This window comes from Cetorhinus maximus, chromosome 15, assembly GCF_964194155.1.
Source record: "Cetorhinus maximus chromosome 15, sCetMax3.hap1.1, whole genome shotgun sequence".
NCBI classification, from domain to species: domain Eukaryota; kingdom Metazoa; phylum Chordata; class Chondrichthyes; order Lamniformes; family Cetorhinidae; genus Cetorhinus; species Cetorhinus maximus.
This window is the reverse complement of record NC_135893.1, coordinates 30,433,736-30,460,784: the sequence shown is the minus strand read 5'-3', so window position 1 is coordinate 30,460,784 and position 27,049 is coordinate 30,433,736. Positions and strand designations below refer to the sequence as shown.

General features: G+C 44.1%; 1 protein-coding gene across 1 annotated transcript in view; it reads right to left on the bottom strand.

The window, feature by feature from the left end:
• Positions 1–27,049, bottom strand: part of disp3 (dispatched RND transporter family member 3) — a 748,238-nt gene that overhangs the window by 317,546 nt on the left and 403,643 nt on the right. Inside the window, 1 exon segment of the mRNA XM_078559213.1 lies at positions 23,917–24,999. Coding sequence (XP_078415339.1) covers positions 23,917–24,871 — 955 coding nt within the window. The 5' untranslated portion in view covers positions 24,872–24,999.

Below are 27,049 nucleotides of genomic sequence, written 5' to 3'. Positions count from 1 at the left end.
CCATCCCGATCCAAAAATTTTAATATCATTTTTGCTTTCAAGTATACTCAATGCTCTCAATTACAATTTGACATCAAAAACTTTAATTTGGAATGAATTTGACATCAAATCTGATAGCGCCCTCAAACTTAGATCCAGCATGCTCAAACCTATCAAATGCAGTCAGCAATCTGCATCGAAGAATACAAGGAAATTAATTACTTAAATAATATCTGAATTTATTCAGTTTTCCATTTTGTCCAAAAAAATCATTCCACTATGCATTATATGCTTGAGAGCACCACCTGATCCCTAGCAGTTCTTAATTCATTTTAATCTCAGGGTCTATACTTTTCACCCACCCACCGCCCCCAGGTCTCAGGTTTAAACTCTCCCACCCATTACCACCCCTCCCACTACCCACCTCCAATATCGGGGTCTAAATTCTCCCTCCTGCCTCCAAACTCTGTCCTTTATCCCACCTGTGACCAAACTCACCCCATCCCTTCTGCCAGTCTCCGGGCCTCACTGACCTCTCTTGACGACCCTCCACCAATTCCCCAATACTTTCCTCATTGTTACGGTCCTGGCTGTTCCTGTACCAACTTTAAATCTGCAATAGGGCTGGCTGGAAAATATCACTTCCAGTTTCCAGCTGGCCCTGTGACCAGAGATCTCCAGTTGGGGGAGAAAAGGGGAGAAATGGGGTGGGGGGAGAAAGGGGTGGGGGAGAAAGGGGGAAGGGAAGAATGGGGGAAGGGAAGAATGGGGGAAGAGAGGGAAAGGGGAGGAGGGAAAGGGATAAGGAAGGGAAGGGGGAAGAAAGGGAAGGGGGAAGGAAGGGAAGGGAGAAAAAAGGGAGGTGAGAAGGGGAGGGAAATAAGAGGGGGGTTGGGGCAGAGAATAAGGGGTGTGGTGGGAGGGAGGGCCAGAGGGAGAGGTTGGGTCAGGGTGTATGACCCTACACACTGGATACATAATCAGCTGGTACTTAGGAAAATTTTGGCTGTATACATAGTCACATTTTATTGTCATCAATTGCCGTCCTGCAGTGGTCACAATGATATCAGCTGATAACTATCATTTGACATCGCAATTAATGGTTGTGAGTGAAAATGAAATAGAAACAATCATCTGGCCATCATTCTGAGTGCAAGTGATATCAAATGATGACAATGTGATTGCATTTGAGGATTGATGTCAAATGATGACAAAATGATTACAATTGAGTACAGTTGATGTCAAATTAACACTGTTGAAAGTAAATGATGTCAAATTATATGAAATTTTCCAGTAGGAATGGGCAACAAGATGAGCTCCACCTCTTTCCCGCTGAAAAATGGGACAGTAGAGAAACCAAAATTGTCCCCATTGATTTCTGTAGCCCAGAAGGAATCCATTCAGCTTATCATGCCTATGCCAAGTCTCTGAAAGATCTATTCACTTCATCCCTTTTCCCTGTGCTTTGGCCCTTACTGTTGGATTTTTCTTTTATAGCTATATATTAATGGCTCTCTTAGAATAGAATCTGCTTCCAGCACTGTTTATGATTGGACAACCCATAACCCAACAAATGTGAAATCTATTGCAGTTTATGTCTATATAGATTTTTCAACCATTGCCTACAATAATTTAGAACTGCATGATTACAACCTGCATTTGGTGGCAGAGTTGTGCTGATAGGAAAGCAGATCTCAGAACCACAACCTTGCAAAGATTTAGTTCTCATCACTGAAACTCCTCTGTCCTTTCACTGGGAATGTTAAATCCATAAATTTGTTGTTCTTTCAAAGAAATCTAACCACTTTCTAGAGAATTGTTCATTGATTGGTGCAAGAAATATCACTACTGCTGAGATAGCCATTTTGTGCTCTTTAACCTAGCCAGACCTCTCGAGCTTTCAGGTCTAACTGGTTAGAAATGTAGAGTTGGAAATAACAGAATATTAGTTAGCTATTTATTTGCATCGTTGAGCAACCCCGATTAATGCAATTTCAAATTACATTAGGTGCAATTTTTTTTTAAATAGCCAAGTTTCTGGCTTCACATACTCTTCAATCACAAAAAAACACCTAATTCCAACTCCATGAGTCTTTGTTCTGTCTCGGCACATCTGCTGCTGAACCCCAATCCATGCTTTTAACATCCCAAGACTCAACTACTCCAACACACTCCTGGATGACCTACCATCCTCCACCTTCCATAAACTTGAGCTTATCCAACACACTGCTGCCCAAATCTTATCCTGCACCAAGCATTGCTCACCCACCTACCCATGTTCACCAATCTACATTGGCTCACAATATCCCAAAACTTTGATTAAATCTTCATTCTTTTGATTAAAGCTTTATGGCATTGTCACTCCCTACCTCTACCATCTAAGAACTCTGCATCCAACAACTCTGGCTTCTTACACATTGCTCACTCCATATGCCCCACCATTGGCAGTGTGTGCCAGCATGGGAAGCCAGGGTGTTGGGGCCAACTTGAGGGTTCCAACGATGCTATTCGACTGTGGCTACTTTTGGTCCATCAATTATTCGAGTGTGGCTACTATTGGTCCATACAGGTGCACAGTGCTCAGCTATGGAATACACAAGAGCCATCGCTGAAGTCTATGGTACAGGAGCTGAGGCTCCTTAACTGGTGTTTGCCAGTTTCTGATTCTTGACTTCGTCTTGGTGGTTCAGGTGGTCAAGATTAGCGTGCGGTCCAGCTTCACTCCGAGGTAAGTAGGACTGGGGTCTTGCCGTGCAAGGTTGTCCCAGGAGGTCAGATTCAGGGTGTGTTTAGCATTCTTGATAACAAGCTGAAATGCGAATACTGGTGTTTTGTGGGGATTTGGTTTGAGCCCTATTTCTGATAGTACTCAGAATTGATGTTGAGGACCCTGTTCAAAGTGGACTCAATGTCAAATATGGCTGCTTGCGTTGTCAGGACAAGATCGCCTACATGTGCAAATTTGCACGGCTTTATTGGCTGCAACATGTCGCTCATGTAGACCTTGAAAAGCGTCGGTGCAGTACTGATACTTGTGGTCGTCCATTGTTGAGAGATCGAGGTGAGGTGGCTTTGTCGCCAAGGTGGACACATAGCCGTCTATTGCTCAGTATCGCCAAAAGGAGGCAGTGTTTTAGGGCAGGGGGTGATCCTTGCGAGTTTCAGCATCAGGCCCTTAATCCAGACTATGTCATCAGCCTTAAAGGGCTGCACCGGTCAAGTTTCCTCTGGAAACTGACCTCAATGTGTGTTGTGAGGGCAAGAGCTTGGTCATAGCAGCTATGTTTAGGCTGGAAGCCTGCTTGTTCTTCAGGAATCGTGGCCTTGACAAGAGTAGAATGATACGTTCTAGGGAGTTTGTAAATTGTGCACAGAAGTGATATTGGCCTATAGCTTGCTGGGTTGATCAGCTTGCCAGGTTTTAGTATGGCATAGACCATTGTCTCCCGCCATGCTTTTGGGATGTATCCTGATTTCATGGCTTTGCTGTATAGTTTCACAAGCCACTGGAGTCCCTTTGGGCCAAGTTGTTGGAGAAATTCCAGGGGAATACTATTTCTGCCAGCTGCCTCCCCTTTCTTTATTGCCACTAACCCTTCCTTCACCTCATCTATGCTGATGGGGGTGGGGGCTTGTGGAGGGATCAAGGTCATTTTCCAGCATAGTTGACAATGTACCTCTTGGCGTTCTTGTCAAGAGGTCCTTTTGTCCTCTCCACTAACTTGGAGGCTATGGAGTTGGGCTGGACTTTTGGGGTCCGGCATTCCATAGGATTAGCTGCTCCAAGATGACGTAGGAGGGTGTGAAGTCCAGGCCTTTAATGCACTCAATCCAATGCTGGAGTCCGGCTGAATCTAGAGGCTCAAGCAGGCCCTTTGCAACCTGTGGGCTGCCAGAGCACGTCCTGGGTCTCCTTTGTCCAGCATGGAGTGTATTTTTCCCTGAAGCTTGGTGGGGTTGGGGGGGAGGTGGTGATGGGTGGGTGGCAAGGTGCAGTCAGGGGACCAACAAATCAATGATGATAACATTCTGGGATCACGGGGGATTCAGGTCACTACTTTTTTGATGGCTTCCCTATAGCATATAGCAGTCCCAGTTGCACCTTTGGATTCGTATTGATGAGATCACAGAGATTTCAATACCGACATGGGTAATGATGGGCCTATTGGCCTGTTGGGAAAGTCAAAGTATTTTCCGGGATGTGTGTAATGTATTCCTGCTTTGGTCTTTGGACATGATGGTGAGGTCGGGTTGTAGCCTTGTTGTCAATGGCAGAATGGAAAGTTGCTTTGATTGGGATTGAAGACCAGTTGCAGGTCTTCTATAGACATCCAGTCTGTTAGGTCTTCTCTATTGGCTTCATTTGTCTCATTACCTCACAGTGTGGTGACTGTTAAAATCAGTAACATATACAGCTGGGATTGGTACGCTTGGGAGTGCTGGCTTCAGCCATTTTGAGTTAGGGGCTTTATACACATTAGTCATGTGCCACTCTTCTTGTGCGTTGTAGATGGTGGTCAAGCTTTGGGGAGTCAGGAGGCGAGTTATACGCCTCAGAATTCCCAGTCTCTGACCTATTATTGTAACCACAGTATTTATATGGTTAGGCCAGTTCAGTTTCTGATCAATGATAACCCTCAGGATGTTGATAGTCATGGATTTCAGTGACGGTAATGCCATTGAATGTCAAGGGGAGATGGTTAGATCTAGAATTCGGTATAAACGTGTATAATTTTAAATTGGCTACATGTATCTCTGGTTGGCGTTTAAGTGCACAATTGGGCAGAATAGAGGAACTTTTATTCTGCATCAACTCTGATGCAAGAGTGTTTGATATGAACAGTGGGATGAAAAACATTGAAAACTGTTTACGTCTCAGAATGGATACCTCTCACTGATGCACAAAAAATGCATTAAAAAGCATGCAATAGTTCCAAGAGAAATTCCGTTACTTATCTAACTTTGCATTTCTGAGGGGTTCAATCACTTGCTTCAGCTCATTGAACCAATTCAGTCTAGCTGATGTAGTGCTAAGTAGGCATAGGCAAAGGGCAATGCAATGCATAAGCAGTGCATCAAGACTGTGATTGCACAGATATTACTCAAATGGCAAAGAACTCACTGTACAATGAACTAACAGAGTACCAGAACTGTTGTCCGAATGTGTCATAGCTGGACTGCCAGTGGAAGGATTGAAAAAGAGATGTTTCAAATTGGTCCGAGAAGTTCTCTATAATGGTTGCCTCCTTTCTGCATAGATCCTGATGAGTATATTTTAATCTTCAGCACCCAGGGCACATAATGCTGCATGTCAGGAGCACATATGAGGAATTTAGACTCGTGCTTGATTAATAAACCAATGATTTATGGTCCATTGATACTCATAGACAGAATTCATAGGCCTGAAGTGGGGTGAGTGGTTAAATTGTTATATAAACATAGTTCTGTGCTGGGGCAAAAAAAGAGGAAAATTACCCCTACATTGAAACTGGTTTCAATCAGTAATGGTGATCTTTAAGGTACTGAAGAAAAGGTGTTGGGCTAATGGCTTATGGTCTGTTTAAATTGTGACCTTTAGACCAATGGATGCAGTCTGAAAATTTCTCACATGACCACATGACTGTGAGGGCTTCCTTTTAGATGGTGGCGTATCTCGTCTCTGTGTTCAACAGTCATCTGGAAGCACAGTATACTGGTCGGCGACTAGCATCCAGTTGATCCTGAAATAGGACCATTTCAAGGCCTGTGGATGAAGCATCTGCTGGTATGGTGGTGGGCAGGGATGGACCGTAAAATGTGGTTGTGAGCAGCATCGCTTTGATACAAATGAATGTTTGCTCTTGACTTGTTTTCCAGGACCATTACTGGTCTTTCTTAAGTAGATGTCTCAAAGGTTCTGTGACCTGTGCCAGGCTTGGTAGGAATTTTGCCAGCTGGCTCACCATCCCCATGAATCTATGGAAGGCCAGAATCGATGATGGGTTGGGAACTTGCTAATAGCTTTTACTTTCTGTGAGTCTGCAGTGATGTCTTTATTGCAGACGACGTGTCCCAGAAACCAAATTGATGTCTTGCAGAACTCACATTTCTATTCAATGTTAGCCCTGCTTCCTGCAGGCATTCTAGGGTTGCTGTGAGTCTTTAGTGGTGTTCCTCCACTGTTGTGCCATGAACCAAAACATTGTCCATGTGGCAGATAACAACCTGTAGGCCTTGCAAAATGGCTGACATCGTGCGTTGAAATATTTCAGGTGCCAAGGCAATTCCAAATGGCAGGCGGTTGAAGCAGAATCTGCCGAAGGGTATAATGAATGTAGTCAGCAACCTGGACTTAGAACCATAGAAAAGTTACAGCACTGAAGGAGGCCATTCGGTATATCTATCCTTGGTTGACAATTCAACAGGGACCACGGGTTCTAAATGGTTACAGGTGGAACATCATTTTCTCAAATGATCCACGTGTTTGTGGGTGATCCGGCCCTCCATTTCTATGTGGCACAACAGGGATCTGGTCACAGAAACTATTACACCAGGTAACCAACTTGATCTACTGCAGAAGTTTTGTACATATACTGCTTCACCAACAGTAAATTCTCACTTTATGCAAATCATGAGTCGCTTTTTGATTCCCTTGACTTTTCTCCACCTTCCCCTCTAAATTGGGAAGTATCAGGCTTAATCTTGTTCGAAGGCATCTCTTCATAAATAACTCTGAAGGTGTTGAACCTGTAGTAGTGTGGGGGGTTGCTCATAGCTCAGAAAAAACAATCTTCCATCTTGTCTTCTTCTGTGTACCACAGAGTTTAGTCTCGTTCTTCATTTTGACTCAGTTGATTCTTCAGCTCTTCTGTTTCCTTCTTATATCTGTTGGCTTCCTCCTGAAACCTTGAACATTGCTGCATCTTCTCTGCCACTGATTCTTCAGTCTGTTCAGAGTGATGTTAAATTCTTCCTCCTTCTGTTCATAATTTTCCAATGGTATAAGCTTTGACTTAAAGGATCCTTGTAGTGTGTGAAGGTTTTTCAACAGGTTTTCCTTTTTTTTACGAAGCTCACTTGCTTCATCTTGAATTCTCTAATTCAGCAGAGTCTCCTTTCGTCTCTTCTGCTGTTCTTCCATGCTGCTGTTTAATACATTCTTCATTTCCTCAGGTTGCTGAATGGCTACACACTCCCCTGACATCCTGTTAAGGTCCTTTGACTCTCCAGGGTCATTCTGAAGTACCTTGCCTTGTTCCTTTCCCAACTCAGGAACTCTTCCTGCTTCCTTTTGAAACCTCACTGGCCAATCAAGACTAATTTCCCTCAAGCAATTGCGACCTAGAAGGCTTGGTCCTTCGCTTTCTACTGCCATCACCAGGAGTTGTGCTGTTTGGTGCTTATAATAAACAGATACAGTGGTAATACCCTTCACTTGGATAGCTTCGCCAAGTATAAGTTTTCAATTTGTCTGAAGTCTACTCCAAATTCAATTGTTGAGTACCCTTGTTTAAATATTTGAAGGTGTGCTCTCCCACTACAGTGGTTGAAGCACCAGTGGCCACTTCTATCAAACCATAGAAAAGTTACAGCACAGGAGGCCATTTGGCCCATCTTGTCCATGCCAGCCCAAGGACACCCAGGTACCCTTTCTAATCCCACCTTCCTGCACCCGGCCCATAGCCCTGCAGCTTACAGAACTTTAGATGCAGATCCAGGTACTTTTTAAAAGAGTTTAAAGTTTCTTCCTCTACCACCAACTTGGGCAGCGAATTCCAGACACCCACTACCCTCTGCATAAAACCCAGGCTTCAGGGACCTGCAGCTGGAGACACTTCCCACACACATGCTGGTCTCGGGCACTGGAAATGTGCCCGGCTTCCCACATAGAGCAGGAGGAGCACACCACAGTTTTGAGCTCTCCTGCCATGACTTACCCCTTTAAATTAAATTAAACCTTTTGGGAGATACTTAATATCAATTGCTCTCGGGCCCTTCTTCCCTGCTCCTCATTGTTACAGAATATAGCCCCTACAAACAATGAACCACAAAATAAGACCTTAAAAACTATAAGCAATAAAAGTAGCAAATGCTTACCCGGCCGTACTCGCGGTACTCAAAGGATCTTCTTGTTCCCTCCTCTCTGAACTCCCTCAGTCATCCCTGCTCTCCCAGCTTCTCTTCAACTCCCAACTCCTCTTCAACTCCCGACTCCTCTCGCACTTGTCTTCAACTCCCGGCTCGTCTCATGCTCCTTTTCAATTCCCGACTCCTCTTGCGCTCCTCTTCAACTCCCGACTCCTGTCGCACTTCTCTTCAACTCCTGATTCCTCTTGTGCTCCTTTTAAACTCCCGGCTCCTCTCGCGCTCCTTTTCAACACCCAACTCCTCTCGGTTCTGCTGACTGCCTGTCCCAGAGTCCTCCTCTCGCTCTCTCCTCTAGGTGCTGCTGACTGCCTGTCCCAGAGTCCTCCTCTTGCACTCTCCTCTAGGTGCTGCTGACTACCTGTCCCAGAGTCCTCCTCTCGCACTCTCCTCTAGGTGCTGCTGACTGCCTGTCCCAGAGTCCTCCTCTCGCTCTCTCCCCACAGTGCTGCTGACTGCCTGTCCCAGAGTCCTCCTCTCCCTCTCTCCTCTAGGTGCTGCTGATTGCCTGTCCCAGAGTCCTCCTCTTGCACTCTCCTCTAGGTGCTGCTGACTACCTGACCCAGAGTCCTCCTCTCGCACTCTCCTCTAGGTGCTGCTGACTGTCTGTCCCAGAGTCCTCCTCTCGCTCTCTCCTCTCGGTGCTGCTGACTGCCTGTCCCAGAGTCTTCCTCTTGCACTCTCCTCTAGGTGCTGCTGACTGCCTGTCCCAGAGTCCTCCTCTCGCATTCTCCTCCTGTAAAGATCTCTGGGAACTCCTTTCTATACTTGGAGCCAGGCCCTTGTTGGTTGGCCTCATCAATTTTTTGTAAAAGTTCAAGGTTGACGCAGGATTTCTGGCTGAGCAGTGGTTAAGGACCTTGATCAGGGTCTCTCAAATTCTTTTGGCTTTGTACCCAAGTGTCACCTGCAGAGTACCATTCATCAGGAGTTTGATGCCTCCTGTTCCATACAAGTGCATTGTAGGTGGCATCAACCATTGGGTCACCAGCCATGGTTCTCTGTCCGATAGGATCGTAACGCTGGTTCCTGTATCCAACTTAAAAGTTTGTCAGATGGCCATTAAACAAGACATCCACATTCCAGTACAAAAATCCAGGATCTTTGAGATCACCCAAGCAGCATGGTTGTGTGTCCTCTTGGTGTGCTGTCTCGAGCTCACAAATGCTCATGGTATCTTCTGTGCATTTTGATGTTTTGGCTTTGCACAGCTTCCCAAAGTGTCCTATTCACTTACATTGAAGCACTGGGCTGAAATTGCCAGACACTGATCACGTTTGTGGGATGCTTAGCTCCACAGCACTTGCATGGCCGCTCTATTGGTCGGTCAGGGTATTGCTTCCCTTGGCCTGGATTGTCCCTGTTTCTCTGCTGTTTCACTAACTGGACAGTGGGGTTTACTTTGTACCATGGTTTGCTTTCTCCTCCTAACGTGGATCGGTGCTGCAAATGAGACTTCAGATTGCCTGACAATCTGGATGGCTTTCTCAAGGGTTAGACCTTCCTCCACTTGAACCTTGTTTGAGAGTGCACTGCCCGCCAATCCTAAAACTATTCTATCCCGGTTTACTCCAGGTATTTACATCATTACTACTACCCCTGATTAGCTCAGATTTCAGGTCCCCGTAGTTACAGTCTTCAGCCATTCTGTACAACTCACTAATGAATGAGTTGACAAGTTCTCCAGGCTGCTGGACATGTTTAGTAAATTTAGCCCTTTCAAGGATTTTATTACTTGAGGTTAAAATAAGCGTTGAATGATTTTAAAACTTCATCAAATTTTGCAGATCATTCGTTCATTCCTTGTCTAGCTATTATATTATTGGTTATCGGGCCTACCGAATAAAACAATGGGCTACCTTGTTCACCTTGTTCTGTCTTTTTGTCCACACCTGAAGCAATCGTGTATCTAAGCAATCTGCTTCTCCAAAGTCCCAAATTTTGTGATTGATCTGGGCTTGAATAAGTCCAAATAGATCTGGAAGAATGGGTTTCTGATCCATGGTTAAAATTTTTGAATTACTGGTTCAACTTTAAGAGGTTTCCGAAAATCCAAGATGGTGCCACCATTCACTTCTTCTCAAAGGGGTTTCCTGTGCTTAGGATAAAAGCAAAATCTCTGAAGAAGAGTCATACGGACTCGAAACGTTAACTCTGTCTTTCTCTCCACAATGCTGTTAGACCTGCTGAGTTTTTCCAGCATTTTCTGTTTTTGTTTTCTAGCACTTGTTGGTTTTGGTGGGCTCCCACAGTAATGGTGTTCATGATCTCAATGTTTAAATTTATTCAACAGTGGCTGCCTGGATCAACTAGTTAGCGCAATGTTCACGAGTCTTGGAAGTGTCGAATCCTGGCTTTAACTGGGTATTTAAAACTGCCTATTTAGTCACGATTAATTTTTAATTAATAACTTTTGTTTTGTTCAGAATGAGCTCAACTCATTAACCCTTTATATGCCAGACCCTTATACTACAACATTCAACATAGATTCTACTTGGGGAACAGAAGCTGTGAAGTATTTATAATTCAATAGTGCAAAACTCACAGATGTCAGATGTTCAGCAGGTTTGATGCATACGAATTGGTCTTCATGCTGACCTGCCAAATGTGGCAGTCCAACTCTGCTGTGTGTTGATCTAATGGAATTGGTATAAAAGCAATGGAAAATTGCAGTACAGATCTTATAGAATATTACCTGGGATGAAGGGTAACAGACGCAGTTGAGAAGTTAACTCTTTTTCACTAGAGCCAAGATGATTTAACAAATGACATGATGGAAATTTTCAAGATGACAAAGGGTTGCGATAAGATAAATAATGATAGATTGATGTGAAGGAAACCCATTAAAAAAATCCAACTTACTTGGGTCTCCTCTGGTCCAATCCTGCCAGTTTTCACTGGTGGGCCTGGTATTATGCACGACTTGCATGACCAGGGGTTAAAATAGCATCACTATCCAAATGACATCATCAGGCCCCAACTTTTAGATATTAATGAGGCCCAGCCCTGGCAGGAAAAATGGCAGCAGCTTAACAACAAAATGGCTTTTTATTATTAAGTTGCTATGAGCTGTACAAACTGACTGATCACTGCAGATTGGCAGTGAACCGACAGTATAATTTTCTAAGAGGAAGTCTCTCCTGCTTCTACTCCACAAGCTGTCTTTCACAGAGGGCTCCAGCCAATCAAGACCCTTCCCTTTTCTCAAAAAGTCTGAGGAATAGTCAAAGTCACTACACTGGCTGCACGTTTTCTATGTTTTGTTTTGTGACCAAATGATCCATGAACATTCATTCAAAAACTGCAAAGCAACAAATGCATACATTTCTCATAAATACACAAGAACAAATAGCAATTCATCAGTATTGAATGAAAAGCCACCTCTGACAATGGCTTAAGATGTTTATCATTGAATGCAATAGCTGCATCCACTTGACACCTGGAGCTTATTAGTTTGCACTTAGGAAAGATACCAGCCTGTCCCTTTGTGAAATACCATGTGATCCAGTCAGCCTTAACCAAAGACACATGTGACCTTTTTTGAAACTATGGTGTACTGTCCCTCTTCATGGTCACTGCAGAGGTGTCAGCTGTGGCTCAGTTCATAGCACCCTCGCCTTTGAATCAGAGGGTTGTGGGTTCATGTCCCACTCCCGGAAACCAAGAACTGTGATTGTACTCGAAAGACTTGCAATCTGTGACTGTTGATAACTCGAAAGAGTTTCACCAACTAATTGGGAGGTGTCAGCTGTGGCTCAGTTCATAGCACCCTCGCCTTTGAATCAGAGGGTTGTGGGTTCATGTCCCACTCCCGGAAACCAAGAACTGAGATTGTACTCGAAAGACTTGCAATCTGTGACTGTTGATAACTCGAAAGAGTTTCATGGTCACTGCGGAGGTGTCAGCTGTGGCTCAGTTCATAGCACCCTCGCCTTTGAATCAGAGGGTTGTGGGTTCATGTCCCACTCCCGGAAACCAAGAACTGAGATTGTACTCGAAAGACTTGCAATCTGTGACTGTTGATAACTCGAAAGAGTTTCATGGTCACTGCGGAGGTGTCAGCTGTGGCTCAGTTCATAGCACCCTCGCCTTTGAATCAGAGGGTTGTGGGTTCATGTCCCACTCCTGGAAACCAAGAACTGTGATTGTACTTGAAAGACTTGCAATCTGTGACTGTTGATAACTTGAAAGAGTTTCACCAACTAATTGGGAGGTGTCAGCTGTGGCTCAGTTCATAGCACCCTCGCCTTTGAATCAGAGGGTTGTGGGTTCATGTCCCACTCCGGAAACCAAGAACTGTGATTGTACTCGAAAGAGTTGCAATCTGTGACTGTTGATAACTCGAAAGAGTTTTCATGGTCACTGCAACTTTTTACATGATTGGCTACAACATCCTCCTCCATTGCCATTGCTTAGTTCCACCTTACCTCTCTGATCGCAGTCAGAGCACATCTAACAATGGCTTCTCTTCCCACCCTTAGAGTGCTACAGAGCTAATGATACAAGGATCCATCCATAGAACCCTTTTATTCTTAACTTGACAGCCATGACTCAGTTGGTAGCATTCTCACCTCCGAGCCTCAAGGTTCTGGATTCAAGTCCCACTCCGGGGCTTGGGCACAAAAGAAAAAAAAAATCAAGCCTAACAGTCCATTTTTGTTCTGAAGGAGCAGTGCAATGTTGGAGTGCTGTCTTCAGCTGAGATGCTAAACCAAGGCCCTATCTGCCAGCTCAAGGTGGATATAAAAGATCCCATGGCACTATTTTGAAGAAGAGCAGGGGAGTTTTCCCTGGAGTTCTGACCAGTATTTATCCCTCAATCAGCATCACAAAAAACAGATTATCATGATCATATTGCTGTTTATGGAAGTTTGCTGAGCGCAAATTAACTGCTGTGTTTCCTACTTCAAAAAGTACTCCATTGGATGTAAAGTGCTTCAAGGTGTCCAGTGATCTTGAAAATAAATATTTAAATGCAAATCTTTCCTTCATCTACATGTCAGACCTTGAGAACATTATTCAAAGATGGCATCACTTTCAACATGTAGGTTGACACCCATCCCCACTCTTCCACCAATTCTCTACATCCCTCCACTGCATCTGTGATGTCGGACCACTTGTATGATATCCAGTCTTAGAGTAAGTCATAATTTCCTCCAGTTAAACATTGAGAAGGCCAAGTCCATTGTCTTTGGTTCCCACCATAAATTATATACCCGTACCGTCAAGACCACCACCTATTGAAACCACTGTCTCAGACTGAACCTAACTGTTTGCAACCTTGGAGTCCTATTCAACCACGAGCTGAGCTTTAAACCCCATTCCAGGATTGGAAAATTGCAATTAAGAAAGGTAATCTATAAAATCAGAGCCAAGCCATTTTGGAGAGAAGTTAAGTAACACTCCTTTGTGCTAAGAGTGGAACTCTCTTCCATAAAAAGATAATGCCAGCTCAATTAATAATTTTAAGTCTAATATTGATCCATTTTTGCTGGACATGGGTATGAAAGAATAAGGAGTTAAGGTAGGTGGATGCAGCTAAGATAGATATCAGCCATGATCTCACTGAAAGATAGAACAAGTTATCAAGGAACCAGTAATCCAGAGACCCAAGCTAATGCTCTGGGGACATGGGTTTAAATCCCACCACGGCAGCTGGTGGAATTTAAATTCAATTAATAAAAATCTGAAATATAAAGCTAGTCTCAGTAAGGGTGGCTATGAAACCATTGTCGATTGTTGTAAAAGCACATCTGGTTCACTAATGTCCTTCAGGGAAGGAAATCTGCAATCCTTACCTGGTCTGGTCTACATGTGACTCCAGACCCAAAGAAATGTGGTTGACTTGTAACTGCCCTCTGAAATGGCCAAGCCACTCAAGTTCAAGGGCAATTAGGGGCAGGCAAAACATGCTGGCCTTACCAGCGATGCCTACAACCCATGAAAGAATTAAAAAAAACAAGCTCAAGGATCTAATGGCTGACTCCCATTCCTATCATCATTATCATAAAGACTGCCTACTTCTATCTCATAGCATCACTCAAATCCATTCCTACCTGAGCCCATTTGTTGCCAAAAACTTAAGTCACTTTCGCACTCAACTAATCCAAAGCCTGGCCTTCCATCTTTCATTTTCTGTAAACTTCAGCTCATCCAAAACTACGCTGCCCATATCCAATCTTGCACTAATTCTGGCTCAACCAACACACTCGGCTTTGCTGACCCATATTGGCTCCCATTCTCCAATGCTGCAAACTTAGGGCTGTTATTTTCCCCAGGGCACCTAGTCAATTTATTGCCTGAGGGCAGGTTTGCCATCCAATTCAGGACAGCAGGCAGACTCCAGCTTGAAAGAACCATAGAAAAGTTACGGCACAGAAAAAGGCCATTCAGCCCATCGGGTCTGCGCCGGCTGAAATAAAGGAAAAATATTAAACTTGCCACTCATTTTAATCCCACTTACCAGTACCTGGTCCATAGCCTTGCAGATTACAGCACTTCATGTGCAGATCAAAGTACCTTTTAAATGAGTTGAGCATTTCAGCCTCAACCATCAATTCAGGTAATGAATTCCAAATGCCCACCACCCTCTGGGTGAAAAAGTTTTTCCTCAGGTCCCCTGTAATCCTTCTACCAATCATCTTAAATCTATACCCCCTGGTAATTGAACCCTCAAATAGGGGAAACAGGTCTTTCCTGTCTACCCTATATAGGCCCCTCTAATTTTGTACACCTCAGTTAAGTCACTCTTCAGCCTCCTCTGTTCTAAGGAAAACAACCCTAGCCTCTCCAATCTTTCCTCATAGCTGCAATTTTCAAGCCCTGGCAGCATTCTTGTAAATCTTCTCTGTACTCTCTCCACAGCAATTATGTCCTTCCTGTGATGTGGTGAACTGTACACAAAATTCCTACTGTGGCCTAACCGCACTTTATACAGTTCCAGCATTACATTCCTGCTTTTGTATTCTATACCTCATCCAATAAAGGAAATCATTCCATATGCTTTCTTTTCCACCTTATCCACCTGTCTTGTCACCTTCAGGGACATGTGGACATGCACTCCGAGATCTCTCACTTCCTCAACACCTCTCAATATACTCCCATTTACTGAGTATTTCCTTGCTTTGTTTGCCCTCCAAAAATGCATTATCTCAATAGCTCACACTTCTCTGAATTGAATTCCATTTGCCACTTTTCTGCCCACTCAACCAAACCATTGATATCATTCTGGAGACAACAGCCATCCTCTTCACTATCAACTACACGGCCAATTTTTGTGTCATCTGCAAATTTCCCGATCAAACCTCCCACATTTAAGTCCAACTCATTAATATATACAATAAACAACAAGGGCCCTGACACTGAGCCCTGTGGAATACCACTGGAAACCGCTTTCCATTCACAAAAACATTCAACAACCATTACCTGTTTCCTGTTGCTGAGCCAGTTTTGGGTCCAACTCACCACCTTCCCCGTATCCCATGGGATCTCACTTTTCTGACCAATCTGCCCTGTGGGACTGTGTCAAATGTCTTACTAAAATCCATGCAGACAACATCCACTGCATTACCCTCATCAATCCTCCTTGTTACTTCCTCAAAAAATTTGATTAAGTTAGTAAAGCATGATCTTCCCTAACAAAACCATGCTGACTAACCCTGATCAATCTATGCCTTTCTAAGTGACAGTTTTTCCTGTCTTTCAGAATTGATTCCAATAATTTGCCCACCACCGAAGTCAGACTGACAGGCTTAGAATTTTCTGGCCTATCCCTCACACCCTTTTTAAGTGTTGGTACAATGTTTGCAGACCTTCAATCCTCTGGTGCCTCACCTGTATCTAGTAAGGATTGGAAAATGATCCTCAGAGCAGCCACTATTTGCTCCATGGCTTCCTTTAACAGCCTGGGATACAATCCATCTGGCCCTGATTTATCCACCTTCAAGGATGTCAGTCCCTCCAGTACCTCCTCTCTCATAATGCTTCTTGTATCTAATATTTCATACTCCTCCTCTTTAACAAGAATGTCTGCATCACCCTCTTCTCCTTGGTGAGAACAGAGACAAAGTACTCATTGAGAACACTGCCCACATCTTCAGCATTAACACCTAAGTTACCATGTCTAACTCTGATAGGCCCTACCCTTCCTCCGTAATTCTCTTGCTCTTAATGTACTGGTAAAGCTTCTTTGGGTTTTCTTTGATTTTACCTTGCTTTCCCAATTTCCTTTTTTACTTCACCCCTGTATTTTTCATACTCCTCTAGGCCTCCTACAGTATTAAGCTTTTTTGTGATTGTCATAAGTTTTCTTTTTCTGCTTTATCCTACCTGTATGCTTCTGGATAACCAGGGGGCAAATCTATATTCAGCAGTACCACCCTTTTCCTTTGTAGGGTCATGTCTACATTGTGCCCGTCGAATCTCACTTTTGAATGCCTCCCACTGATATGACACTGTTTTCTCTTCTAGTAGCTGTTGAGCCTACTTTCGCCAGTTCACCTCTCAGCTTTGTAAAATTTGTCTTCCCACAGTTTAGAACTTTTACTCCTGTTCTATCTTTATTCTTTTCCATAATAATGTTAATTCTAACTGTATTATGGTCACTATCTCCAAAATGGTCCCCCACTGCTACTTCATCCACTTGCCCAGCTTCATTTCCTAAGACTAAATCTAGAATTGTGCCCCTCTCATTGGGCTTGTTACATGCTGGCTGAAAAGGTTCTCTTGAATGCAGTTCAAGAATTTTGTGCACTCTGTGCCCTTCATGCTATTCGGATCCCAATTGATATTAGGGTATCTGAAATCTCCAACTATTACTGCCCTATTGTTTTTGCGCTCAGAAATTTGCCTACATATTTGCTCTTCTAACTCCATTCCACTATTTGGGAGTCTATAGTACACTCCTATAAGTGTGGCCGCCCCTTTTTTATTTCTGAGTTCAACCCATATGGTCTCGTTTGATGCTTCAATTAGTGTAACATCCCTCCTCACAGCTGTAACTGATTCTTTAACCAATAATGTCACACCCCTACCTTTTTTTATCCCCCTCTCTACCCTGCCTGAAATCTCTATATCCACAAATATTGAGCTGCCATGTTTGCCCCTCTTGAAGCCAAGTTTCCATTATAGAAATGATATCATGCTGCCATGTGTCTATCCGTGCCCTCAGCTCATCAGCTTTATTTACTATACTCCTTGCATTTTCATACATACCTTTTAACACTGCCAAATTCCTGTGCTTTTTAACCTGTGCTTCTCCTGTCTTTCAGTCACTCACTAATTTTTTCTCTCCTGTTCCCTGCTCTGAACATGCCCCCAGGTTCCCATCCCCCTGCCAATCTAGTTTAATATCCCACTAACAGCATTAGCAAACCTCCCTGCAAGGATATTCGTCCCAGTCCTGTTCAGGTCATAGAGTCATAGAGGTCTACAGCACAGAAAAAGGCCCTTTGGCCCATCGAGTCTGCGCAGGTCAAACAAGTACCTAACTATTCTAATCCCATTTTCTAGCACTAGAATCATAGCCTTGTATGCCATGGCATCGCAAGTGCACATCCAACTACTTCTTAAATGTTATGAGGGCTTCTGCCTCTACCACCCTTTCTGGCAATGAGTTCCAGATTCCCACCACATTCTGGGTGAAAAAATTCTTCCTCACATCCTCTCTAAACCTCCTGCCCCTTAATTTAAATCTCTGCCCCCTGGTTATTGATCCCCCCACCAAGGGGAAAAGTTCCTTCCTGTCTACCCTACCTATGCGCTTCATAATTTTATACACCTCAATCATGTCCCCCCTTAATCTCCTCTGCTCCAGGGGAAATAACCCCAGTCTATCCAATCTCTCTTCATAACTAAAACTCTCCAGCCCAGGCAACATCCCGGTAAATCTCCTCTGCACTCTCTCTAGTGCAATCACATTCTTCCTATAATGCGGTTTCCAGAATTGCACGCAATACTCTAGCTGTGGCCTAACCAGCGTTTTATACAGTTATAGAGTCATAGAAGCCTACATCACGTAAAAAGGCCATTCGGCCCATCGAATCTGTGCTGGTCAAACAAGTACCTAACTATTCTAATCCCATTTTCCAACAGCCTATAGCCTTGTATCCCTTGTAAACCGTCCGGCCTGTACAGATCCCATCTTCCACAGAACCAGTCCCAGTTTAATTGCTCAATTCTCCTATTTTTATACTCAGACGTCACTGGGAGCTCTGGAATCCAGAGCTCAAGGGCTGAATTTTGCCCTTGATGGGCAGGCGGGCCAACTAAGCCAACTAAGGCCCGCCCAGCGTGCCGCCCAACGGGAAGCGCTATGCGCTTCCTGTGCGGGTGGGGGGGATTCCCCAACTGCAAGAGTGCATTCTTTCGCACACGAGATGGGACATGTTAATGAAGTACACAAAAACTTTATTGAACTTTTTAAATTCCGATATCAAACCTCATCCCGCCACTGGATGAGGTTTGATAAAAAAATCACTTACCCGCCTGCCCGTTGGGCCCGTGCGTCTAGCCGAAGTTCGCACGGGCCCCTCAAAATCCTCATCGATTGGTGACTTAATGGCCTTAACAAGGCCTTTAATTAATGGTGGGTGCGCATCGCGCTGCATAACGCGCCCACTGACTGAAACATCGCGATGCCGCGCGCTGACGTCGGGACGCTCGCTCAACATTTTAAGCGCTGACGTGCGAGCTCCGCCACCCGCACGTCAGCCAGAAGATTCAGCCCCAAGTTTCTGTAGCTGGTGACATTTCCTGCACGTGGTCATCTAGAACAATGGTAGCATCAATGACTTCACACGTATAACAGGATACGCATTCCACGTGATCGAGCTGTCCTGCCATGGCTTCAATTTACTTCCCGTATGTTAACTTCATTTTACTTTGGTTTTTTACTTTGGTTTACTTTCCTATTTTATTTTACATGGCCTTGACTTTACTTCCCTATTGCTTGTGTTTCTTACTTAAATCTAAGTAGCTATCTCTTTTAAAAATAATGCGTTTTCTAATTTTGAGCTACTTAAAGAGCCTCCCTAACAACAGCTTCTCACCAACCAATGCATTTATGTTTCTCCTGTGATGTCACTCTTGGATTTTTTTTTAAACTCAGCCCTCTTGTGCAGCTTTTCAATCCCGGGCCAGAATTTTTCCCGTGTCAGGTGGGCTCGGTGGAAGTAGTTGGGAAACCGACCACCGCCCGCAATCGGGTGCGCACCGACATTTTACACGGGCGGGCCAATTAAGGCCCGTCCAGCGTAATGCGCGTCTCCCGAGATCAGTGGGAAGGGGCGGGCAGGGGCAGGAGGCCAATGTCCGCCAGGTCCAATGGCAACCCGGCGTCCTATTAAAAAATGGCGCAGGCAGCCGTGCTAAGGCTGATTTTGATTCTGCAGATCAGCAATGTGAACGTCGTCGGAGAACAGGACAGGTGGGAGGGCAGACGGCCCCGAGGTTTTCCGACGAGTGCCTCGCTGTCCTCCTGGAGGAGGTGGCAGCATGCTGGGATATCCTTGTCCCAAGGGACGTGAGGAGGAGCCCTCCCCCACCTAACCAAACATGCCTGGGAGGAAGTGGCATCATGGGTCAGCTCCCATGATGTGGTGAGGTGCACATGGGTGCAGTGTCGCAAGCAATTTAATTACCTCCTGCAATTGGGAAGGGTGAGTACCGTGTTGGCATGGGCCACTTAGCACAGCAGTTAGGTGGCCACCCCCCCCAACTCCGGACCTCAGAGTTCTTAGAGTGTGAGTGGCAAATGTCATGGAGGCAGCATCTGGGCAAGGGGGTGAGCCCTGGCTGCTTGAAATTAGTGTTTTGTGGCTCCAAGGTCACGAATCAGCTGAGCCCTGCAAGGTTTACCTCAGGGGTGGCAAGGCTGCAATGGCAATGCAGGCATAGGGTGGACTAATCAATGCTCCTCTCTCCCTTCAGGAGAAGACAGCCCACAATAATATAGAGAGGCTGCGGACCAGCGGAGTGCCGTCCAACCTTGTAATCCTTACCAGATACGAGCAAGAGGCACTGGAGCTGGAGAGGTGCCATGTGCCTAGATCAACAAGCCGCGGTGAGGTTGGGGTGCCATGAGGAGGTAAGAGTGCAGTGCATTGAGGTCAGAAAGTCTGTCATTGCAACTATTCCACCGTTGACTGTATATTGATTTCAGCCTCCAACATGGAATCCCCATTGATAATGGAAAGACAAGGGCACCCTGATCTGGGTGCCAGGCACGCACAGCAACAGTGTAACTACTTCAACTAATCACATGTCCTTGTTCTTCCTTTCAGCCTCACCAGATCACCCTCAGTCTCAGGAGCCTGAAGGGCTGCCGCTCACCCGAGGATGCTGATGATCTGAATGCACCAGCGTCATACCCTCTCAGCCAGGCAGGCACCAGCACAGATACCAGCACCACAGTGGGAATAAGATCATCGGCTAGTATCTCAGTGCACAGCGGTGAGGGCACTTCACACTTGCTTGAGGTGCAGGCAGAGACAGAGGGTGCCCAGGGTGTCGGCAGTCAGAGGACTGCTGGGGACCAGGAACATGCTCAGTTGGTGGCTGATGATGTCCCTCTGGAGTTGTCCCTGAGGCAGCAGATGGTGGAAGTCCAGCAGGGTGTGCGGGAGGATCTGGCGGAGATACATGAGGGAATGCACGCCATGGTCTCTGTGATGGAGGAGTCCATAAGGAGCATGAGCAATGCAATGACCCCCATGGCCGAGCGCACTTATTACACTTAAAACCACCAGCACTCTGAGGAAAGGAACAGCGGGGTCTAGTGGAAGGTAAGAAAGGGAAAGGGTGCTTCAACATAGAGGCACCCTCCCTCCAACTTTTTAAAAATCTTTAATTAAAAAATAGATTAACAGGCCACCAATGGTGGTGTGGGGGGTGGTGTGGCACAGGGGCAGGGTGTGCTGTAAGGAGGAAGGTGGCAGGGGTGGAGAGGGGGGGGAGGAAGAGGGTGGGATGGAGGGGAAGAGAAGATAGGGAAGGAGAGCCCCTCTACGGGGAAAGCTGTGGCTGCTCCTGCAACCAAGCATGCAACAAGGATCTCTCTGCACAACCCGAGCCTGCCACTGGGTGTCTGCCTCCAGGCACCTAAACTGGCCCCTGCCACCTCAAGAAACAGCTGGCAAATTCCACTTGGCCTCCTTTAATTGGCCTCAATAGACTCTCTTATTAAGCTTGGTTAGCTACCCATACCGTGAACCCACCTCTGCAAAAATGGCCCAGAGAAACCAGCACACAGAGGGAGCGTGGCTCTTTTTTTAATCTCCTGCCTGCCTCTGATCACATTCCCAGCAGGGGCTGAAAATCCAACCCTTAAAACCTTCATCTTTGTTTTTAAATCCTTCATGTTTTCATTCCCCTCTGTGTTCCCTCTTCCAAAACTACAACTTTCCTCCTGCCGCACCCTCTAATTCTCTGGCTTCTTGTGTATGCTTCCTTCCCCTCAGTTCATTATTGACAGCCACCCCTTCAACTGCCTAAGCTTCATGCTCCAAAATTTTGATTATAGGCAAAAAAGTTACATTTTGTCACAAACTAAATCTTACAACATGCTCTATTTGAAGCTCTGATATGCATAAAACAGTTTCTCTTGCATTATTCAAAGTGGACTTTGAAAGCAAAAAATACAATTCTAGTACAAAAGCCAGGAATTGCAGTAGATATTCATTTAAATATTTCTACAGAAGTTCTGGGGCCAGACCATGAAACATATGCCAATACTCTAGCATACAAACTGCAGCTGACGAGACCCAAATAACAGTAATTGAATACAAAATATTCTCAAGATCTGAAATTTTAGATTTTTTATACCAATGCAGCTGATTTTTCCAGAGAGATTGTAAAGTGAATAGAACTGTAGTTCATAAAAAATTAATTTGCCAAAGTTGGTATCAATGTGTTATTTGGAACAAGTGATTGCTCAAGTCCCAGCATGACCAATAACTCTGGGACTGGTTAATCAAAATAACAGTAGTTGGCAGAAAGTCATGGTTTTTCCAGCAAGTGTAGAAACCAATGGAATTTGTTACAGGCTGTTGTTTCATACAAAATCATTTAAAATAACAACATAATTCAGCATATTACCTCCCAAAGCTAAAGGCAGTCTGTTTTAACTGATCAAGTATAAGCTCAAATTCAAGTTTTTGACACTCATGGTCCTTGGATCGAAAGAAAGGTTCGTCAGGTTTCATACAGACAAAGTTCTCATTTTCTAAATCATGTACAAAGTAGGAATGGTGTGGAATTGACATGGTAAAATGGGATATATTTTGCTTCATAGAATATACAACACAAAAGGAGGCCAATTAGCTCAAGTGCCTGTATCAGCTCTTTGAAAGAGCTATCCAATTAGCCCCACTAAAATAAAATTTATAAATTTATAAAATAAAATTAGCTCCACTCCCTTGTACTTCTCCATATCCCTGAGAAAAATTCCACTTCAAGAATTTATCCAGTTCTCTTTTGAGAGAGATTACTGAACCTGCTTCCATCATCTTTATAGGCATTGCGTTCCTGGTCATAGCAAATCTCTGGGTAAAAAAAATTCTCATCCCACCTCTGCTTCCTTTGCCAATTAGTTTGAATCTGTCTCCTCTGGATACCATACTGTCATCAATGGGAACAGTTTCTCCCGATGTACTCTATAAAAATGCTCCATGGTTTCCAACTCCTCCATTAAAATTCTCCTTAACCTCCCCTGCTCTAAAAACAAACAGCCAATGGGCCACTCCACGAAACTGAAGCCCCGCATCTCTGGCACCATTCTAGTAAATCTTCTCTGCAACTTCCCTAAGGTGTTAACATCATTTCTAAAATATGGCACCCAGAATTGACTACGATTCTCTCGCTGGGGTCTAATCTATGTAAGGTTTAGCATGACTTCTGTGCCTTTGTATTCTATGCCTCTATGAATCCAAGGATCCTATATGCTTTAACAGCCTTCTGAACTTGCCTTACTACCTTCAAAGATTTGTGTACACACATCCCAAGATTTCTCTGTTCCTGCACCCCTTTTAAAGCTGCAGTATTTAGTTTATATTGCTTGCAAGGAGACATTAGCTTTTAACTACTGGTCAATACTTCTGGCTGTCCAAGCAGATAAATCGGTTGAAACATAACTATTTTAGGTCATTATATAAAACCCTGGGTTTAGTTGTGAAAAGCCAATATATGTTACATTAGTTGCAACCTCTAGTTCTCTTAGCAGCTGTGTATTTCAAATTTTAAATTTGGAAGTGAATCCAAGTTTCACCTTCAATGAACAACTGAACAATTAATCAGTTGAGATTAGCCTTGAAACTTGCTAACTCCTGCAAAGGTAGCTGCTGCATCATTCATTTATGATCACCTTTAACAACCACTCTTCAGCGTTCTGCTCAACATATATTAGAACTTTAACTATCTTTCCTTGTTCTGTGCACCCTATTGTATATTTATCAGTGCCTTCTTTTTACATTCTTCCATAGCATTCACTCTTACAAAAATTGTAAGATCATGACTAATTGATTAGTGATAATTAATTCTTATTAATGGAAAATTGCTTTCTTTCGGATTGCTTCCTTCAGCTGCTAACTCGACATGATGGAAGGTAAGACTACGAATGCCTATACACTGCTTTACAATCACTATTAGCAATAGAATGGGATAAATAGTGGTTAGACTACCTCTGCAATTGTATTCAAAATTAATAGGAAGCATTAAGAAGTAAAATTAAACCATACACAAACAAAAACATTTACTCAAGCCAGTTCTTAATTCTTATAATTTTTCTCACTTACTGACCAAGATTAGATGAGAACATACCACGAATATCTGCCAACTTTTGCCCCATCCCGTCGTAGTAAATCCTTCCACCTTGTGCTGTCGGGAAAAAATAGGTCATGAGAGAACTGGGAGGTGAGCAATAAGAATATGAACCAAGTGGCATGTCTTTGAGGACTTCGTGAGGCTTCCAGCAAAACTCCCGAAACCGAGGATGGTCCATGACTTTTTTCTCAATGTCATGAATCGTCAACAAACGCTCTTTCGTGAAGATATTCCTTTCATCATCACCTCTTGCTAGAAATACAAGCTCCATCCTCCACAGCGCATGCGTCTGAGTGTCCCCATTAATGTAGGTGTTTGGATAGTTCTTGTGTGGCACAGTCCTTGCTTGCCGCACTCTATATCCGTCATAACTCTCCTTGGGCATGAGGTGTGAGAACAAGTCTCTTTTCCACAGCTGAATTCCATCAGGCCACTGGGCTTCACTTGATCTGTAAGTGGCTTTGACAAGGGAGGCATCACCTAACTGCGAAGCATTATTGTGTAGTTTTTGCAGCTCTTCAATGATGAGTTTCTCCAAAGTTGCAGATGTATACTCAGCCAAATCACGTCTATTCCTCCCCCAAGACCCGAACTGTGATTTTAAAGCAAGGGTCAATGCATCAAAGCGCTGTGAGGATACATGGTTACGAATCTCAAAGGCATTGTAGGATATATCTATATCGAGAGCAGAACAATGCATAAGCATAACAACAGTCAGAATTGTTGGGATCGTGCAACCTATTACTAATATTAAGGCAGTGCAATATAGGTTAGTAAACATCCACCCAACTACTCCCCAAAAGCCTTTAACATTCAAATCGTAGAATAATCTTTTAAAGCTACAGTGGCATTTCTTGCAAAGTCTTTGGCCTCTATAAGAGTTAGCCAACACGTCGTCCTCTTCTTCCTCCAGCCATAGATGTTGCACCAAAGGGTCATCATCACTTTCCATTTTAGTTTTTGCCCTGATGAAAGGTGGGGGGGGGGGGAAGAGAAGGTTCTCAAGCAAAACTGTAAATTTGATGCTAGAGTCTCCTTTTCTTCAGTCTGCCTTCCACGTGAACAGCCAATTTACAACACCTATAATAGAAAATACAATGCAATAAAGTTTATGACTTGTAAATGGTGGGGCATAGCCACTCTAAATATCTAAAGGGTTTGGTATATAATTTAGACACACTGAACACATATATAACATTCAGTAATCAATCCTGAACTTGGCCTCTACTGATTCTTAGTACAAGTTGGTCCAAAACATCCTCAACTTCCTTATGGAAATGCTTTGCTGTCAGGTTGAAAAATATGCAAGTTGAACATTTTTAACACCAACTTTTCAGAATCCATCTTGGATGCAACTTTTTTTCTTTTTATTCATTCACAGGATGTGGGTTTTGCTGGCTGGGCCAGCATTTATTGCCCATCCCTAGTTGCCCTTGAGAAAGTGGTGGTGAGCTGCCTTCTTGAACCACTGCTGTCCATGTGGTGTAGGCACACCCACAGTGCTGTTAGGAAGGGGGTTCCAGGATTCTGACCCAGCGACAGTGAAGGAACGGCAAAATATTTCCAAGTCAGGATGGTGAGTGACTAGGAGGGGAACTTGGTGGAGGACACTACCATGAGGAACTTCTGCAGTGATGTCCTGGAGCTGAGATGACTGACCTCCAACAACCACATCCATCTTCCTTTGTGCTAAATATGACTCCAGCCAGTGGAGAGTTTTCCCCCTGATTCCCATTGACTCCAGTTTTGCTAGGGCTCCTTGACGCCACACTCGGTCAAATGTGGTTTTGGTGTCAAGGGCAGTCACTTTCACCTCACCTCGGGAGTTCAGCTCTTTTGTCCATGTTTGAACCAAGGCTGTAATGAGGTCAGGAGTTGAGTGGCCCTGGCGGAACCCAAACTGGGTGTCAGTGCGCAGGTTATTGCTAAGCAAGTGCCGCTTGATAGCACTGTTGATGACCCCTTCCATTATTTTACAGATGATTAAGAGTAGACTGACAGGGCGGTAAGTGGCCGGGTTGGATTTGTCCTGCTTTTTGTGTTCAGGACATACCTGAGCCATTTTTCACATAGCCGGTTAGATGCCAGTGTTGTAGCTGTACAGGATGGCATTTGGTCAACTCCCTGTTTCACAGTAGAGGCCAATAGCATACAACTTAAATTATACAGAAAAATTATGTAGCTTGCTTCACTGAAACTTGACAGTGGCTCAAGTAAAAAAGCTAAAGGAGGTGCAGGTGGACAAGCAATGAGAGAAACAGCAACACAGTACAGGATGGTGATTCAGGTCAATTGGGCAAGCACCAGCAACAAAATGAGTCACAGCCTTGAGTTCTAGACATTTCCAGCACCACATGATTGTCAACAGCATAGGTTCCAGGCCTGGCTGTAGCTCTGAAAAACATCCACCACAACTAAAGGAAGGACAATGGAGCTTCAATTCCTGCAGACCAGAATGCTCATTTATGGCTATTGTTCCTTTTCATAAAATATTTGATTTCTCTCATCTGCAATCCTTGAATAGCCAAGGAAGACAGCTTCTATTTGGAATAATTTCCTCTCAAGAGACAGATATACTATTGTTTCCACCACACTGGAAATAAGAATACTGGTCCAAACTGTTTTTCCTTCTGGGTAGTGACGTCGCTGGAAAGTATAAGCACATGGCAGTTAAAACAGTCCCCTGAGGACTGTTAGCCTATATGCATTCTGACGAAGGGCCTATCCACTAAACTTTAATGCTTTCAGATGCTGGAGAATTTTCTGTGTTATTTCCAGCATTTTCAGTTTTTTTTTCTTAACATGCTTAAAAGTCTTATTAAATATAAAGAAAAGGAAACGGTTTTGATTGTTCTACAGGCTCTCAGAAAAGTAAATGTGCACAAAGTGCTTTGAAATAAATCTTCAGTTCACTTCCTCATAGGCTAGGAAAGAGAGAGACAGTTTCACAGTGCTGGTTGCTTACTAAATTGAACAAGCCTTTAATTTTAAATTCCTTAATATTGGGAATGGTTGGCAATGAGGCAATTATTTCTGGAGACATGTTGGGCTGGTTTTCATGGAGGAGGTGGGAGGGTCGAGTTGGGAAATTTCCTCCGGAGGCAGGCCTGAGGTAGCAATGGGGGAGGCA